We start from the raw sequence: 11,374 nt of genomic DNA on the forward strand, positions 1-11,374 counted from the left end.
TGCAAAAACATCTTTGAACTCAATAAGTGCTTTGATTAGTTCTTCCCTGATATTTGGTGCAATGTGGATGCTTATTTTAGTTTCCCGGATATCATCTGCATCCCCTAAATTGATGGCTTCTGTGTTATTTAAGTTGGGCTTGGATTTCTCTTCAAACTGGCTTAACTCTCTGTTTATCTCTTCGAAGGCTTCATCCTCATCGTATTCCGATTCATCATTATAATCGACCTCTTGTATAATTAGTTCGGAATTAGATTAATTTTTTAGACTAAGTTGAAGATCCGTTGTGCATGCCATGTCATTAGAACCAGTATGAAAAGAACTGTTCAGAAAGAGAAAAGAAGAAAACAAAGTTAAAACAAAATAAAAAGAAAAAGCTTTCACTTTATTAAAATACGGGATAACAGAGTTTCACACTTTGTCGAATACAAAACAAAACTGGATTACAACCCTGGAATAATCCAAAATCAAGAAAGAAAAATCAGAGCCCACTACCAAGACTCTCTACGAGTAGGAAGGGGAGTAGCCATCCAATTGTTGATATTGGCCCTAGGCCCCACAAACTGTATGTCTGCCTTACTGGAACCTTCTCCAGCTTTTATCATGTTGACATCAGCGAACAGCCTTTCAAAGCCTTCATTCAAATATCCATCTGGCCCAATCAGTGGTCTGAGAACTTTCGGGACCGACAGCTTTCTGGTACCTGCTTTGACAAATGATCTGGATAGGCGCGGGATTGGCTTGGGAAGGACCCAGACTCTTTTCTTCAACTTGTGGGCCCGTCTCACATCCACTGCGGTAGGCTTGAATCCTATCCCAAAAGTATCCAGGTTCTTAGGCAAAGAAACTGTTCGGACAATACCCTGCAGATCAACCCCCAAACATTTTCCGGGTACAAATCCGCTGTTTAACATTTCCGAGGCTATCATGAAGGTCATAGCTGCGATTCTGGGAAGTGGAAGGTCCCCGCCCTTAGGAATTTTGTCCACTGAGACTGCGTCAAAAACCTGATAAACCCATGGGCCCTTGTCATCGTCGGTTTCTATGAAGGGCATAATGGCATCACTGACGGTGCCTGTACCGTCATCTCCGTGTACCACAATCTCTTGTCTATCCCACTTAAATTTAACCATCTGATGTAGTGTAGAAGGCACTGCTTTGGCTGCATGGATCCAGGGTTGCCCCAACAGAAGATTATACGACACCGCACGTCTATCACTTGAAATTCCATGGTGAACTCGACCGAACCAATTGTCAATTCCAGCATGATATCACCCACTGTGTTAGTACCACCCCCATCAAAACCTCGTACGCAGACGCTGTTCTTGTGAATCCTATCATCATTAACTTTCAGTTTGTTCAGAGTGACCAGAGGACAGATATTGGCACTGGACCCATTATCAATCAGTACTCGAGTGACCACCGAGTCTTCGCATTTTGCAGTCAAATAGAGTGCTTTATTGTGTTCTGTACCCTCTAATGGCAACTCGTCGTCAGAAAATGTCACTCGGTTTACCTCGAAGATTTTGTGCACTATTTTTTTCCAAATGGTTCACTGAGAGCTTGTCCGGAACATGGGCTTCGTTCAAAATCTTCATTAATGCCCGACAATGATCGCTTGAATGGATCAACAAGGATAACAACGAAATCTGGGCCGGAGTCTTGCTCAACTGCTCTACAATGGAGTAGTCCTGTGCCTTCATATTCAAAAACTCCTCTGCTTCTTCCTCCAACACTGGCTTCTTTATTGTTATAGGATTGGACCTTCTCAATTCTGCGGGAACAAAACACCTTCCCGAACGGGTTAACCCCTGGGCCTCGCATACTTCTTCCACAACCTCCTTCCCCTTATGCATCACCGTCACTTGACTGTAGCTCCTAGGTACAACTTTCTCACTTGTTATCGGCAACTGCATTACTAGCCTGATAACAACTGGTTTTACGCGGGCCGCCTTCACAACTAACACTGGTGTGCTTGGTACTCCCTGCAGCACTACCTTGACTGGCTTTGGCTTCTTCGCAACAACAGACGAACATTTCCCCATTACCACAACTGGCTTGTCTTTTACCCTTCCCAACTGTACCACTGCCTTCCCACTGGTCGGCTTTTTGCTTGGACTGGCACGAATCATTATTACCGTTTGTGAGGGTTTCTTGGGCTTCCCTCCTTTGATATTGGGTGCATCTGGTGCCTAAACTTCGATCCTATTTGTGTCAATAAGATCTTGTACAGCAGTCTTCAACTTCCAACACTTTTCAGTATCATGCCCGGGAGCCCCCGAACAATATTCACAGCTTACTGAGCGGTCCAGATTTTTGGGAAGGGGATTTGGTAATTTGGGCTCAACAGGACTCAATAGGCCTAATTGCCTCAATTTGTGGAACAGAGTAGTATAGGTTTCTCCCATCGGAGTGAATGTTCTCTGCCTTTGCACCATGTCATTCCTGAAAGCCTGATTTCCGCGGAAGCCTGGCCCTGAAGGATTCCTATAGGCCCTTGGTGGTGGATATGTGCTTTGTGGAGGTGGATATGTATTCTGGAGAAACGGCGCACGCCATTGTGGGCGAGCCGGAGGCTGGGTGTAAGTTTGGGCGTGATGGACGGAGAAATGTGGCTCTTGCGATGAATAATAGGGTTGTGGAGGGTTGTATGGAGTGTGTGGGTAATTTGGGTGATAGGGTCCGGGTTGGTAGCGAGGGGAAGGACCTCTGGATCTGGACCAAGTACCTGCTTCGACTGTTGCGACCTTTTCTCTCTTCTTTTTCCCGAGCGCACCTCCCGTGCCGCTTTGGATAGCCTGAGTTGTGGCCTTGATTGCTGAATAGCTCATTATCTTGTTGGATCTGAGTCCCTCTTCAACCATACCGCCCATTTTTACTACTTCGTTGAAAGATTTACCAACTGACGTCACCAGGTGACCAAAGTAAGTTGGCTCCAAAGTTTGTAAGAAGTAGTCCACCATTTCACCTTCCCTCATTGGTGGATCGACTCTTGCTGCTTGTTCTCTCCAACGGAATCCGAATTCCCTAAAGCTCTCTCCGGGCTTTTTCTCAAGTTTCAACAGTGTGAGATGGTCAGGGACGATCTCAAGGTTATACTGGAAGTGACCTTCAAATGCTTGTGCTAGATCGTCCCACGTATACCACCTGCTAGGATCCTGCCTCATGTACCATTCCAGTGCGGACCTGCTTAAACTTTGACCAAAATAAGCTATTAGCAGCTCATCCTTTCCACCTGCCCCTCTCATCTTACTACAGAAACCTCGTAGATATGCCATGGGATCATCATGTCCCTCATATAGATCAAACTTTGGCATCTTAAAACCTGCCGACAATTGAACATCGGGGAAGGGACACAGATCTTTGTAGGCCACACTAACTTGGTTGCCCAATCCATGCATATTCCTGAAGGATTGCTCCAGGCTTTTTACTTTACGAAGCACTTCGTCCTGCTCCGGATTCTTAGCCGGCCTTTCAGTTTCCGCCGGGAGCTGAAGGTGAGGGGTGTAGATGTATGGCTCGGGTGCTTTGAAGGTGAGTTCAGGAGGATAGTATTGGTTGTCGTGAACCTGAAACACTGTTTCATCGGATGATTTTTGCAATATGGCGAGTGGAGGTGCCACGAAGACAGGAACAATTGGTGGAGGAGGGTTTTGTTTGGGTGGTGGAGCTTGGGGATTATAGGAAGTTTCCCCCTGATAGTATTGGGCAATGGGGAAGCTCGTTGATGGACCAGTGGAAGGGTGTTCCGGAGTTCGAGCCGGTGAGAGGGTGGGAGTAGGGGGAAGTATTGGTGATGTTTGTCCCCTAACCCAGGCTAAGTGCATCCCAGCTATCTCTTGTCTCAACCTGTCTACTTCCTCCTTCATCATTTGCATCTCCGTCTTTTCCTCCTCAACACTTTTATCCGAACCAGACATACTTTTAGGAATGGGCCCTTTAGATCTTGTGTGGTAATGGTAATCTTCCAGAACGTTCTAACGAGCTAACTGTTTCGAAATCTCTGGTATCAACAACTTAGAGTTTAATACATATTGCAATTTCACGTTGGGGATGCAATGTTCCTAAGCAGTTTAGCCATTTCTATCATGCCTTTGTTCTGACTGCATGCGTCATTCCGACTTCTTTTAAGTGCCTCCAGACTTTCCTTTTTTAGTGGTGGTCTAATCTTATGTGGATTGCCTACGTATCATGTCCCCGCATGAATCAGACCGGGCGTAGTTCTGCCACATAAATGCGAAAGCAAATTTTGGGAATTTTCCATTTTCTTTACTAAAACATTATAATACAAACTAGACATTTTTTGGAAAGGAAAACAAACCCGAAGTAAAACCAATTACGGACTAAAAAAAACTACTGACACATTTTGATGCAAAAGAGAATATACAGACAGACAACAGACTCTAAAAACAAAACACTGACTCGAACTATGAATACATTAAAGCTCCAAAAGTTGGTGCCCGCGAGGCATCGTTCGGCCTTGTCGCAGGCTTAGGTGTGAGATCCCTTTCAAGTTGCTCCAGTTCGTACATTGTCCGCTTGACGAAAATCATTACTGCTGACATGAAGGTAGTGCGGGTCATGTCTTCACACATTCGGCATCTTCTAATGATGACATGGGCAATAGTACCAATCTTGTTCCTGGTTCGACCTTTTTCTATGAGCAGGTGCCTGATCTGATCACTACAGCCCCCCAAAACCTGAGAATTCTGGAGATGCTACCGTTGCAGCTACCGTATTTCATCTTTCATTCGAGCCAGTAAATCATAACAGTGTCCACTTTTGATTTCATAAGCTTCAGCTTGCTTAGCTGCCTTGTCCTCAAGGGTGGTCATTTTTCCCTTTAGTTTGGCGATGGTTTTTTCATATTCCTTCTTCACTTGCTGCAAGTACTGTGTGCGCTCTTTTGTTATTTTTGCCCATTGTGCCCGGAGCTGTGCTACGGCACCCTCGAATTTCTTCAAGTCATCCCGGCGCTCCATGATTTCCTTCTTTAGTCCGTTAATCAATCTTTCATCCGACCGACTCCTTTGTTGATTGTCAGCATCTACCCTCATTTGTCGGATCTGAGCCTTGAGAGCCTCATTTTCTTGGGCTAACTTGTTCTTCTCTCCTTCATCGGCAACAATTTGCACCTTGTTCTCAAATTTCAGATCCTTGACTTGTTGTTTCAGCTTGCCTATTTCGGCCCGGTATTTGCGCTCTTTGGCCAACCAGTCCCAGGGTTCTTGTGACGCCTCAACGAACTCTTGAATGTGAGGTTTTTTGGTTGGCCGTTCTGGCTCATCTCTTACAACATCTCTCTTCCTGTACCAGGCGATATAAGCCGGTGAGACTTCACCTCTGGATAGGTCGTGCACTCGAGTGTTTACCGTTAAATACTGGCATTCATTCTATATAGAACGAATGGCTTCTTCATGAAATTGGTCGTTGGTGCTAACCTCGATTTCATAAACACTGAGATCTTCATCTGGGTGTACCACCTGACACCTCCCTAACTGTCTCATCACCCGGTAAGGCGCATAAGGCTGAATGCCTCGGAGTCCCATTAAGAGGAAGTAAAGAACCGTGGTGAGCATGTACACAGTTTCTTCAACAGGAAGCCAACCCAATATCCACCCTATTTGTGCTGCAGTGATGGCGTGAAGGCAAGATACCCAGTCTTCAGACCCTTCTGGCAATTTGAGCCCTGAAACCCTCGTGTTATATCCTTCAATGCAACCTTCGTTTGTAGATCTATAGCTCATATACTAAGGATGATGACACAAGTGCTCGATCATCCATATCTACAATAACAAATTGCATCCTTCGAAAAAATCTGCCCCAGCTTTACAGGCTGTGAGAGCTCGGTATATCCCGGACACTATCATAGGGGCAAACGTGCTTTTGTTGTTGGTAATCAGGACCTTGACGACTCCAGCCACCTTCAACTCAATATTTCTGTCTTTCCGAGGAAATACCATAATGCCTAAGAACGCTACCATGAAGGCGAACCGCCTATGTTCATCCTATTTTGTCCAATTTCCTCTGCTGCAAACCCCGCTTTCCAGATCGTCGAACCCTCCTATATGCCCATACCTCTGGTATATGAACTGCAGAGTAGAAAAACCTCTATCCAACTCAGAGTACGGGACTCCCTTGCTTATCTTCAGCAGATCCATGAACTTGTGTGAATTGACGGCTCTTGGAGCAATCAGATATTTGTGCCTTAGTCCCTCAGTAATGTCCATATAACCTGCTACCTCTTCTAAGGTTGGGGTGAGTTCAAAATCCGAGAAGTGGAATACGTTGTGGGCCGGGTCCCAAAATGTAACCAAAGCCTTTATGATGTCACATCTGGGTCTGACGCTCAACAAACTGGTGAGACCTCCTAGATGTAATTTGATCTTATCTCGCTCTGACTTTTCCAAATCCTCCCACCACAAGCGCAACTCCAAAGGGATCTTGCTCCTAACTGTTACCGGCAAGCTTGGACCTGGGCTCATTCTGTATGTTTGTTTGGGGGTTATTAACACTCATTGGACTCAAAGAAAGAATAAACTAAAATTGACACACATTTAAATAAAACTCCGGTTTTGTCAATACGGCCTTTTAGCACTTCGAAAAAGATTTAAAGGCTGTGTTTTACCAACCGGACAAAACTTCGCAAATGACCAAAAGTGGCTATTTTCGCAAAAACAGCCTTCCGGCGTCTTTTTAAGGACATTCAGCTATTTTTACAAGAATGGAATCACCCGACTTATTTTGACGAAAGATTAAAATTTTTGACATTTTTTGGCTATTTTTTGCAAAAGGGGAGGTTGGACCCGATGAGGGTTGCCTACGTATCTCACATCCGGTGAGAATCAAACCGGCGTAGTTCAGGCCACGACAATAAACTAATTCTGACAACAAGACTTGTTTAAACAAATTACACTAAAAAAAACATTTATTATTATTATTATTATTATTTTTCCAAATTTTGGCAAAGTTCGCCAGTGACTCAGATTTATCTACACTCCTATTTTCTTTTTTTTTCCTTTTTTTTTCAATATTCCAGTATTTTCAGAAGCGGTCAGCATGCAAGTCTGCAGCAAATAAATGTGTAAAATAAACAGGATGCAGTAGGATGATCTTTTCATTTCAGGTCGCTTGTCCTAGACGGACCCAACCCGTGTGTTGAGTCCCCTAAGTCAAGTGCACATGATGCAAATAAGCGTTCCTACTAGGGATCCGACATGAGGTTTTGTTATACTAGGTTTATCCTGGGTGTTTGTTCTAGACCTGGCTTACCCGAGCGGACAACTCGAGCCGAGGATGGGAACTGCGTACCGATAACCAAAAGATCATCCGGTTTTGCAAATCCTCCGTATCCTCGTTCTATTTTGGGATATGACACTAACAGAAAGAAGTCATGACCAGCGTGCACACCTCAAGAGAGAGAAGAGAGGGATTTCGTAGCAGTTTATATACAATTCAGATAATATCAAAGCGGTAAAAAGCAACATTTTAGCACATTAGGACAAAACATGTAATAAAATCAGATGATAAATAAAGCCAAATATAACAATTCATCTAAGCTCGAATTCTGAACCCTGAACCAGAGATTCTGGGTTCGGTATCCCCAGCAGAGTCGCCAGAGCTGTCACACCTCCTTTTTACCCGCGCCACCGAAAAGGGGTGTAAAGGGAGTTTTTCCAATTAAAGGACAATCGAAATAGGATTTATTTATTTATTTCAGAGTCGCCACTTGGGAGATTTATGGTGTCCCAAGTCACCGGTTTTAATCCCGAATTGAGGAAAAGAATGACTCTGTTTAACGGTCTGCGCACCAGAAATCCGGATAAGGAATTCTGTTAACCCGGGAGAAGGTGTTAGGCATTTCCGAGTTCCGTGGTTCTAGCACGGTCACTCAACTATCATATTCGGCTTATTTATCTGATTTTTGATACATGTTAAATCCATGTGCACATTTTAACTGTGTACCGCTTTTATTATTATTATTTTTTACCGAGAATTTGCAACATCGTGAAAATACATCTCGAACCACGTCACATCAATGCACCCACGGTTATTGACACATTTCAACTCTGTTGAGATTTGGATTTGGGTCACATAAATGTGCACCCGAGTTTAAGAAGATAACATTATTAAATACGCGCCTAAAGCGACTAGCGTGTCATTATTTTGGGTAGGGCCATGAAATTTTGATAAACGGCCCATCCTGAAGTCTAAGTAACTTTAACAACGCGTATAGAGGGCCCCACAGCTTGTGTATTTTTGTTTGTCGAGACTCATCTCATTCATTATTTTTTAAAAGGAATTTGCAACGTCGTGGAAATGCATCTCGAACCACGTCACAATCAATGTACCCGTGATTAATGTCACATTTCGACTTTGTCGAGATTTAGATTTGGGTCACATAAATGCGCACCCGATTTTACGAAAATAACTTTATTAAAAATCGCCCTAAAAAGCCACTACGCATTTTTAACTTTGCGAGGCCATGGAAAATTCACTAAATGGCACACCTTGATTTCTAAAGGATTAAAGTTAACTAAGTGAGGGCCATAATTGTTGGCCTGGCTAATATGGCACATCTCAAACCAATCGTAAGAGTCTAATTAATTAAGGAGAGCTTAAAGGAATTCTAATTATTTTTAGGCTAATGTTCAAGCTAACTTAATAACTATTGGGCTTGTGTTAAATTGAAGCTAAGCGTTCAGCTGAAATGGCATTGGGCTGGCAGCTGGCCCAAATGAGTTGCAAGGCTATACATTCCTTGTTTCACAATGGCCTTATGGCTTAAACAATTATCGAAATGGCTCATTAACAGAATAATTCGGAACCAAAATCAGCGCAACCAAACAAATATTATATGACATCATTCAAAATCTCAAGTTCGTTCGCCTCTGTTTTCGTCGCTTATTAGACATGAGCTTTTTGTAACAATAATCAACTAGTATTCAAGCATAAAGAAGCGGGTTGTTATATTTCCTTTTTAATAGATTTTGTTTCCTGGACTTCTGGAAAGTACATGGTATAGAAATAGAAGCAACAGTTCGTACCCTTTGTCAATTAGCAGTAAGCAATAAATCACAAACATATTTCAATCAGTCACCAAGGTGGAGCCATAATAGGAATCAAACTTCCAACTAATCAAGAAGGCCAACAAAACCTTGTAACAATTGAGTTCTGCCATAAGATCACCAACAAACAGATACGCTAAACAATGGCTGAATACGTTCTAATGCCAACAATTACAAAATCATTCTTTAAGTAAGCTCACTCTTAAAATACCGGCGCAGCAGTTATAACCACAAACTCTAACTCAAATCATGTTTAGGTGAGGCGAACTGACAACCTAGCAGCTCAAATTTGTAAACTAATAGCATGTCAACATGAGCATAGCAGTTTAAATTTATAAATAAAGCATGTCAACATGAGCATAGCAGTTTAGTTAGCTCTTAATTACAATCTGTATGTCTCCACTGTTCACATAATACAAAACACATAACCAATACCGACTAGGTATAATTAACTAACAATCCATCTAATTGTAAACAACAGGCAACCTACAAATGAACACAAATCTGTGAATATTTCCATTTTTTGTGAACTTCAAGGAACTACATCAAGAGAGTTCGAAGCATGCACCTGGTATTGACAATACAAGAAGAAGAAGAGGAGAGTCAGCAACAGCAGTAGTAGCAAACAGAAGTTGCAACAGCAGTGCAACAACAAATAACCAGCAGCTATCAACTTCCCCAAGTATAGAGCAAAAGTAAAAGGAAGAAAGTTCTAGCTATTTCAAATCCTAAACCAGGCAATAAAAAATAATAGCTATTCTTTTCCCACTTCACCTAGCTCTCAGAAAAAATTTTCCAGTCCCTTTCTACAGACCTCATTCCCCCCTCTTATACAGACCTGCCCTCCTTTCAAATTTACTGCCCGACCCCCTTCTCCCACTAAAATCTAAATTTTTCCACTCAAAATCCCACTAAGGAAAACTTTTCCTTATTTTCAGCCCCCCATTCCCTTTTGTTCCCCATTACCATATTAATTTAAAGACATTAATATCCCACTAACAAAACACTAACATTAAAATATTATCCTAACTGTTACATTCCCAAATCACCCCTGAAACCCCTTAATATTACTGACCCTAATACAATTATTCAACTGTATTAAAACTTTTAATTCTGAAATCTATTCAAGCTATCAAAGATTTAAAAACTAAATCTGACTAACAGCTATAACCAAACTTATTGACAGCTAAATGACTAAGGTTGAATTCCAATTGAAACAAATGAACTGAATTTAAATCACAACACAGAACTCAACAGAATCATTTAAACTGAAATTGAAAATTGAATCAAAATGCACATGAATGCAGGTAACATGAATGCAGGTTCATTGTCAGCCTATTGATAATGGCCTGAAGCTAAGTGTCCACAGATCAAGCATACACAACAACCATTTGACGAGCTTATTGGTTTACAAACAAGAACGAACTAATCGATGAAACTATTTATAACCTATGTTATTAATCAACAAAACATAAACTGATGGAGAAGAAAGAAAATAACGGACAATAGACGAATTACAATGAACCTAATTTAGGTAAACCAAGAGTTGATTGAACTACTCAAACAGCATTGGAATATTTAATCTAACCAAAATTAGAAGAAGAAACAGAATATATATACTGGATTAACTTAAACTAAAAACCCTAAAGAAACGACTAATCACACAGACAAACAAACACATAGAAAAAGAAAAAGAAGTTAAGAAAAACTCACTGTTCTTTTCTCGGATTTCAACCATACGCCCTTTCGAACTTGATTTCCAGTTAGTATTATACGTCTATTTCATCAGAAATAGATTTATAATACTAACCAGAAATCGTTCGACCTTGACAACTTCAAAACAATCTCGTACTGTCGAGCCATAGATCCGCCATTCGATGAGTTTTTACTCGGATTCGAGCTCATCTGGTTAGGGATTAGCGACGAGGAGGTCAATGGGATTATTGGGTGTGATTTTGGGGTTAAGTGGACAAACTAGGGTTTGGGACGGGGTCTTCGATCGAAGATTCGAGAAGTTGGGGTATGATTCGCGGTTAATGGAGTATGGAATCGTGTTGAGGGTGGTTAGGAGGTTCAGGGGTGTTATTTTCACGGTCATCGGAGCCGGCGCCGCCGGGTTTACGGTAAAGGGATAGGGTGGCGGCTATTAGGGTTCCTCGTCTCTGAAAGAGATGAGGTTTGGGAGAGAATGAGAGGGGGGGGCTTGGTTTGGAGGCGAGGTTCGTTTGCAGGCCTTATATACGTACGTGGGGATTGGATCCAAGCCGTTCGATCTGATGAGATCAACGGCCTGGATTGCTCATTTA

General features: G+C 42.3%; 1 protein-coding gene across 1 annotated transcript; it reads right to left on the reverse strand.

Moving 5' to 3' along the window:
• Positions 1–4,730: 4,730 nt before the first annotated feature.
• Positions 4,731–6,485, reverse strand: LOC138890233 (uncharacterized). The gene is made up of 2 exons (XM_070173601.1): positions 6,403–6,485; positions 4,731–5,307 (listed from the first exon to the last, which is right to left on the reverse strand). Exons 1-2 carry the CDS (start codon positions 6,483–6,485, stop codon positions 4,731–4,733), a joined length of 660 nt encoding a protein of 219 aa, XP_070029702.1.
• Between the last annotated feature and the right edge of the window lie 4,889 nt (positions 6,486–11,374).

Source organism: Nicotiana sylvestris, chromosome 4, assembly GCF_000393655.2.
Source record: "Nicotiana sylvestris chromosome 4, ASM39365v2, whole genome shotgun sequence".
In the NCBI taxonomy this organism is placed as follows: domain Eukaryota; kingdom Viridiplantae; phylum Streptophyta; class Magnoliopsida; order Solanales; family Solanaceae; genus Nicotiana; species Nicotiana sylvestris.

Coding starts and splice junctions, on each gene's coding strand:
- LOC138890233 (XM_070173601.1), bottom strand. CDS start 6,485: ATGAGCCCAGGTCCAAGCTTGCCGGTAACAGTTAGGAGCAAGATCCCT. Junction 5,308..6,402: donor TGGTGGGAGGATTTGGAAAA/GTCAGAGCGAGA, acceptor CGCCTGGTACAG/GAAGAGAGATGTTGTAAGAG.